Source organism: Centropristis striata, chromosome 6, assembly GCF_030273125.1.
Source record: "Centropristis striata isolate RG_2023a ecotype Rhode Island chromosome 6, C.striata_1.0, whole genome shotgun sequence".
Classification (NCBI taxonomy): Eukaryota; Metazoa; Chordata; class Actinopteri; order Perciformes; family Serranidae; genus Centropristis; species Centropristis striata.
Genome location: NC_081522.1, coordinates 32,335,166 through 32,342,456, shown reverse-complemented (window position 1 = coordinate 32,342,456; position 7,291 = coordinate 32,335,166). Strand labels below are relative to the sequence as shown.

The window sequence follows — 7,291 nt, the reverse complement described above, 5'->3', positions numbered from 1 at the left end:
AGCTATGACCTTATAATAATTAATCTGTGCAATATGAACTTTCTTTAGAAATGATCTGCAATAATAACATTTAAGTCACCTAGTAACACTGTTGTTACACATTTGTACATATCTCTATTTACTTAAGACTTAAGATTTGTTGCATTTGTATTTTATATTATTGTTGTATATTTAGTATAGCAACCTTATTTAATTTAATTTACACACTTACTTATTTCTATTTCTATTACATTTATATATCATTTTTCTATTTGTATTATCTATTATATACTATTTTATACAGCAACCAGGGATCAATAAAGAATTTTTGATTCTGATTCTGATTTGGATTAATTTGGTAAATTCATTAAAAGTCAAACAAGAAGCTTAAGAGTTAGAAAGCACTGATTTTAATACATTGAGACAGGTTTTTCCACATAAATATAAAAAGGATCTTATCTAAAAAGGATTATACCTATTATTTTAGGTTGTATTTATTAGAATAATTATTATTGGAATATGAGTTATATCAAAGTTTTTTCACAATTATTTTTTGTAATAAGAATGTACAATCAAACATATGATTTTCCACACAAAGAAAAAATAACATTTCTTTCATTTCTTTCAATGGTCTTTTTTATTGATGACAAAGCATGTAAGAAAATAAAATAAAAGGTAAAAATTAGTCATGTCTCCTTATATGGGCAGCTTCCTCGTCAGTCTCGGTGTGTATCGCGAGAGTTGAATGCTAGCAGCTGGCGAGGCTAACAGAGAGCTAACCGTGAGAGCGGAGCAGTTACCTAGCGTCTGTCCGGTGAAACATGAGTTATTTACCGGATTCAGTCCGATGAGTGTACCGCCGGCAGACAGCGGGGCAGTTTGGACGTTAGTACCGGATGGATTTGAACACAGAAAGCCGCTCTCCCAGAGAGGAGGGCGAGCTGGAAGACGGGGAGATCTGCGATGATGAAACCGAGGAGAGCGTCCCTCTCCGGCGGGGGGAGGGTAGCAGGCCGGGCCGCGGTGCTCATCCGCGGGCACGGAAACCTCACCAACACCCGCATAACATGCTGCCGCACCTGGGCCACCAGCCGCCAGACTTCCGCCACATGATGCCATACAACCGTGGGCCTCACGGGCCCCACGGGCCCCACGGACTCCACGGGCACGGCCCGTTCCCCCCGAGCCACCGGCAGCAGTGCGGGCCGAGCGGGCCCGACCGGCCTCCCGCCGCCCCGGCCCCGCCGCCGCCTCCGCTGCTGCTGCCGCCGGTGCTCGGGCCTCACGGCGAGCCCAGCCCGAGGACCAGCTTCTGGGAGCGGAGCCACGACGCCCTGGGCCGCTTCAGGCACCGGGCAATGCCAAACGGCGGGCGCGGGGGCTGGAACCGAGGCGGCCGGGGCGGTGGGACCGGCAGAGGTCCCCCCGGCCGGTACGGGCCCGGAGAGAGTCACGGTAATAAGAAGGACTCCCCCTCGAGGAAACGTATCCTTTTTATTAAAGCTTTAATTAATTTACTGCCATATAAACACTCTGATTTAATTACAGCGCAGCCACACTGATTCATATTAATGCGACACAAACACAGTTATTAATGTATAATTTATATGATCATCAGGGGATCCGTACAGACATATTTTATTTTATCTTATCTTTGATTGTTTAGTCTGACTTTATATTTTATGTTATTATATTCTACTTTGTTTTCTAATGATAAACCTGTGAAGTATTCAGATCATTTTACTGCAGTATCAGTAGTAATACTACAGTGTAGAAACACTTACAAGTAAGTCTTTAAGAACAGAAAGTAGTGGGTAAAAGTTCACTATTAACGTCAAAATACAATGTAAGTAGTAAAAGCAAAAGCACTCATATATATCACAATAATATTAATTATATTTGTGGATCAAGCTGCAACGATTAATGGACAGTAAAATAATCTTTTGATAACTGAGTAATCGTTAAATTATTTTTTAATATAAAAATGAAAGAAAATGTTTTTCCAGTGTCAAATCTGCCGATTTTACTCATTTTTAAACATTTTGTTAAACTGAACAGATTTAAGATTTGGACAAAACAAGACAATTCAACACTTCAGTTAAGACTTTTAGAAAAAGTGTCCACTGTTTTTAACTGAGAAAATAAAGAAATAGTTATTTGCACCCTGTTATTGTATAGTTATTGATGCATTAATGTTCATCAATTGTTTACAGATGCAGCTCATTTTAATGACTGATAATATTTGTAATTATTTTGATAATCTGTCCTACTAAAGCTGTCATTTAAATGTTTAAATGTTAAAGTACAAATATTTGAGGAAATGTACCCTGGTACTTTCCTCTCCTGTGAGCTGATTATTCAGGAAACGAAAGCTAAGATTTCCTGTCAATGACGTGTTTCTTCTTCTGTGTGAAAAACAGCAGCTGGCTATAATTTATTATCATGTGAACAACAAGAGACTCAGCTGGTTGATTTTAGGCTCCTCAAACAAAAAACAAAACCCCAAAACAGAATCTAAGACCTAAACTAAATAGTTAACTGTTGTAGGCGTTAAAATAAATATAAGCAGCAAAAGTTAAAACATAACGTTTAAAATACTTTGGTGTGGCTCTGTAGGCATGTGTGCATGTGCGGATCACACATGTCAGGTGTTATAATCGTGCTGAAAAGATGAGTGGATCAGCTGATCAACAGAAAATGAATTGACTAGTTATTGATTTACTACTTTAGATAGAGAAATGTGAAAAAATGACTTCCTGCTTTTGTCTCTGTTGAATCATTTTAGAGTGAATGTGTTTGATTTTTAGATGACTGATTGAAGTGATTTATCTGGGATCTATCAGTTTTTGTAAAGTTGTTAAAAAGTCGGGCCAAACTGATATTAAATTATATTAATGATTCAAACTCACTGATTACTGATATGTCGGAAAAAAATGAGTATTTATGAGCTGAAATGAAAACTTTTCAGCCGTTCGACTCCACTAAAAACACTAAAGTTTGTCACATGATTCATTCAAGGACTGTTGAAAATGTGAAAATCTAACGCTCGTTTCAGTCTTTGATAGATGGTTATTTGTATCTTTTTCAAACCCATCTTCACTTTTAGAGGACTGATTGATGACTTGACAGAAAATGAAGCAGAAATCATTTTGATTCATGTTTCATAGAAACTAACTTATGAGTGTTTTTAGATTTCATCACTGAACTGAAGTTTATCTGTTTTAATAACTGAACTGAGAACCTGATGTTGATTTCTTTAACAAACGGCGTCAGAGAAGCAGCCGGGCCGGGTGGCCGCAGCGAGAAAACCACCTCACAGTGTTTGCAGAGAACCAGACAGTGTTGATGAGTCCTTCGAGGACCTTCTGTCCAAATACAAACAGATCCAGCAGGAGCTCGAGTGCATCAGGAAAGAGGAGACCAGGGCTCTGGAGCCCAAAGACCATACTGCCAGTATTACAGAGACCACACCAGTACCAGGGCCAGTATCAGGACCTGAGCCGGTCCGTGACCCGGCTCAGGATCCTGACCCGGCTCAGGGTCCAGCTGCAGCAGAGGAACAGTCAGAGCAGGAGAAGAATGAGAAGAAAGTGTTTCAGGCATTCAACATTAAGCCGCTCCGTCAGAAGCTTCCTGCTCCCATCAGCCTGGACGAGCCACAGGAGAAGGGGGCGGAGCCGCAGGAGGGAGGAGACGCCGCCGTATGTGACGCGGACCACGAGGGTGAGAGACGGAGCAGTCACACCGTACATGATCACCATCCTGACACTGATTTTAATGTTGCTACACAGTTTGTCACATACTGACCCACAATCCTCTGCTGCCTGCCTGAGGTGCAAGGTCAAACAGACGGCAACCTCCAGGTCCGAGCAGTGAGGCAAACCCAGAAGTGCCTTAAGCTGCATTCCAAAAGGGTTCCAATAGGGGGGCGCTGACGGGGCTGCAGAAGCATTTTGGTCCTATCTATCTCAATACAAATTGAGATGACTTCTCACTTGATTTATTACCGTTTTTTATTTTATTTATGATTTTTTTTAGGACAACACTATGGTCTCAACCATTAGTAATATATTTAAGACTATATGTTAATTGTGTAAATTATGGTCAAATTTGGAAGAAGAAAATAGAAGAAAAAGAATCATATGATTTTGGGCGTGGCCACCTTTGATTGACAGGTGGCTAACAAGGCGAGCCGTCATCAGGCGAGAAGCAAAGCAATGCTTTGTCAAAAGTTTTTTTAAAAATCAGACAAACATGACTGAAACGAAAACAAAAATATCCATAATCTTAAACAGCTGTGAACTTATTTGTCGTCTGTGTTTTCGTCCGGTCTCGTCTCATAACTTTGACTCTTTCACACTGTATTTTCACTTAATGACGTTTAATATAATTTAAAAATGTCTTGTTTAGCGTTTGGTTATACTAATAGACACTTTAAAGATGTGCAGTTAATTTTTTCAGGTAAGTAAAGTACATTTGAATGCTACAGCTAATGTTAACATGAATAAGCAGCGACTTCGCTCAGTCAGGTTGCCGGTGTAGTCAAAGGTCACTGCTCAATGACAACACTAACTGTCCTACATGTGTGTAACTGTGTTTGTACTCTGTGAGGACAAACTGTGGATTTAAATTCTGAACACAGCACAAGAACAATATTCATACGTTATCGAACATCCTAAGCATGAAAACGATAATCTGTACCAAAACAAAAGGTTTTAGTCTGGTATGACTTCCTGTGTGTCCGCAGGTAAAGAAGATCAAGAAGAAGAACAGAAGACGACAGCAGACGCAGCAGAACCAGAACAAACAGCTGAAGACGAGTCTGAGGATGTAAAGAAGAAGACGACGAAGAAGAAGACGACGTGCGTCTGCTGCAGCGAGGAATCCGACAAAGAAGAAAAAACTCAACACAAATGTTCGGCTCACAGAGAGTCATCGGGCTCCAGCGACGAGTCGGTCATCCTCATCGACCAGGTGAGGGGGAGGAGATGGGGGGTGACCTGGTGGGACACCAGTTATATAAGGTTAAATGAGGAGCAGACATTGGCCCCTTTCAGGCTCCGTTTCTGCACAATTCCTGCGAAAGTGCTAGAGGTGTGAATTAGCAGAGACCCCAAGATACGATTTTATCCAGATGTTTGAGGCACGATACGATGATATTGCGTTTTTTAAGCGTCTTGCAATATGGTGAGTATTTTTTTATCAAATAAGAGAAAATTCTCAGACTATTCATCTCACTTCAGTATTTATTTCTCCACAACTCACAGACTGACCAACAAAGTATTCAGTCAAACTGAAATGAACTGATATCAAACATGTATGGACGACAACATTTGCAGCATTTTCTCAAACTATCCTCAACTTTAAGCTTTACTGCTCTGAATTTATTTGAATGAAACATAAAAAAAAGCATAACTTTGCAGCGTTATTTTGACAACTTCCCGACACGATATCACACATGGTGCCTATAGATTCCTTGGATCTTCTAGTTTCATATGATACCAGTATATTCCTAAAAGTGAGTCGCTACGGCCTCCTGAAAAAAACAAAAATGGCAGACGTACTGACGTCCGGAACCCTAAATATTGATACTTGGCAGCAGTCTGAAAGGGGCTACAGTTTACGGCTTATTCCTGTAATAAATCATAAATCAAAGCACTAATTCATTGTTGGAAACAGAAACTATAATATATGTTTAACAGTCATTAATCGCTTAATATATAAAATAAATAAATCAACTGTTATAAATAATCCAGATTTGTTCATGAATCATTTCAAACTGTTTCTAACTCGCACAGTAAGTAGAAACCATGTGACTCACTGCAGCTGCTTTAATCAGTAATAATAATTCACAATGGGCCTTTGATTATAAATATCACATTTAATGTATAATGAATATTATATAATAGTTTGTGTGTTTTTTCGCTGCCTGTGTGTGTTGCAGTCGGTGGTGAAGGTGGTGGAGGAGGAGGAGCTATCAGAGCTGCAGCTCCGCCTCCTGGCCCTGCAGTCAGCCAGTAAGAAGTGGCAGCAGAAGGAGCAGCAGGTGATGAAGAAGAGCAAAGACCGGATCACTAAGGGGGTCCAGGACAAGACCGCCACCACCCCTGCTCTGCCCAGCAGGCAGAGAGTCACCACCAGGGCCGCTGCAGCCGCCGCCGCTGCTGCAGAGAGGAGCAGAACCAGGTCTAAGCCTCTGGAACGGGACCGGGACAGAATCAAGACCGGGCCCAGACCTGCAGACAGAGACCGGGACAGACTCCCAGAGAGGGACAGACCAAAAGCCGGTCCTAAAGTCAGTCCCAAAGCGCCGCCGGACCGAGGACGGGCTGCGGGCAAAGGTCACATGACCAAGAAGATGATCAGCCCAGGTGAGACACCTCACATGACCATCACAAAAGATTTCTTAGAAAAATATACACTTTTTGAAAACATTTTTATGATAGAAAAAATGCTGATTTATTATAAATACAATATAACATTTTAAATAAAAAAATGCAAAAGATATATTATAAAATATGTATTTTAAATAAAAAGATTTACTGTAATAAGATTTATCATAGAAATTAAAAAAATATTACAAAAAAAATCTAAGAATATTTTTTTAAAATAAAAAATAGAAAGATTAATTTGGAAAAATATAAACAGATTTACTATAATAATTAGGGCCCGAGCAGGCAACGACCTGCGAGGTCCCTATTGTATTTCGAATGATTATTCTTTTTATTTTTATTATTATTCTTCTTCCCAAATGATCGCATATTTCACTGCCTGAACATACCCCAAAACTCATGAAACTTTAAATATAAGTCAGACATGGTGAAAAATTTTATAATCTATTGTCATCCTGAATTTTCACCACTAGGTGGCGCTATAATAAAGGAACGTGCGTTTTGGCTAATAACTTCCACATACTTTATCGCACATTCAAAAAACTTATACCCACTCGTTCACTGAGTTGTGCTGAATCTCGTGATATAGGCCACTCCCATTTTCGCCTACCATTTTTTTTCGCAAATTCGCGAAATGTCGCAAACCTACTTTTTCGAACTCCTCCTAGGCAATTTCATCGTTTTGCACCAAACTTTGCACACAGCATCTATGGACCCTCATGACAAAAAGTTATTAAAAGAATTTTGGTTACCCAAAGAATACTCAAGTTATTAAATAACAACTTCCTGCAGGTGGCGCTATTTTCAACACATAACACAAAGTGTTGCATATCTCCACGTTGTTGTGTCTGAATGACATGAAACTCAGGTTACTACTTCCTCATGAGCCCTTGAGGCTCGCTGCAAAATTTTGGGCGATG

The 7,291-nt window shown here is 40.1% G+C and overlaps 1 protein-coding gene across 2 annotated transcripts in view; it reads left to right on the top strand.

Moving 5' to 3' along the window:
* The first annotated feature begins 734 nt into the window (after positions 1-734).
* Positions 735-7,291, top strand: part of LOC131973225 (zinc finger C3H1 domain-containing protein-like) — a 28,636-nt gene continuing 22,079 nt past the window's right edge. For both annotated transcript variants that reach the window (XM_059335162.1, XM_059335161.1), the window contains exons 1-4: positions 735-1,464; positions 3,253-3,702; positions 4,727-4,953; positions 5,924-6,350. In XM_059335162.1, coding sequence (XP_059191145.1) covers positions 876-1,464; positions 3,253-3,702; positions 4,727-4,953; positions 5,924-6,350 — 1,693 coding nt within the window. In that variant the 5' untranslated portion in view covers positions 735-875. The remainder of the gene's footprint in view (positions 1,465-3,252; positions 3,703-4,726; positions 4,954-5,923; positions 6,351-7,291) is intronic.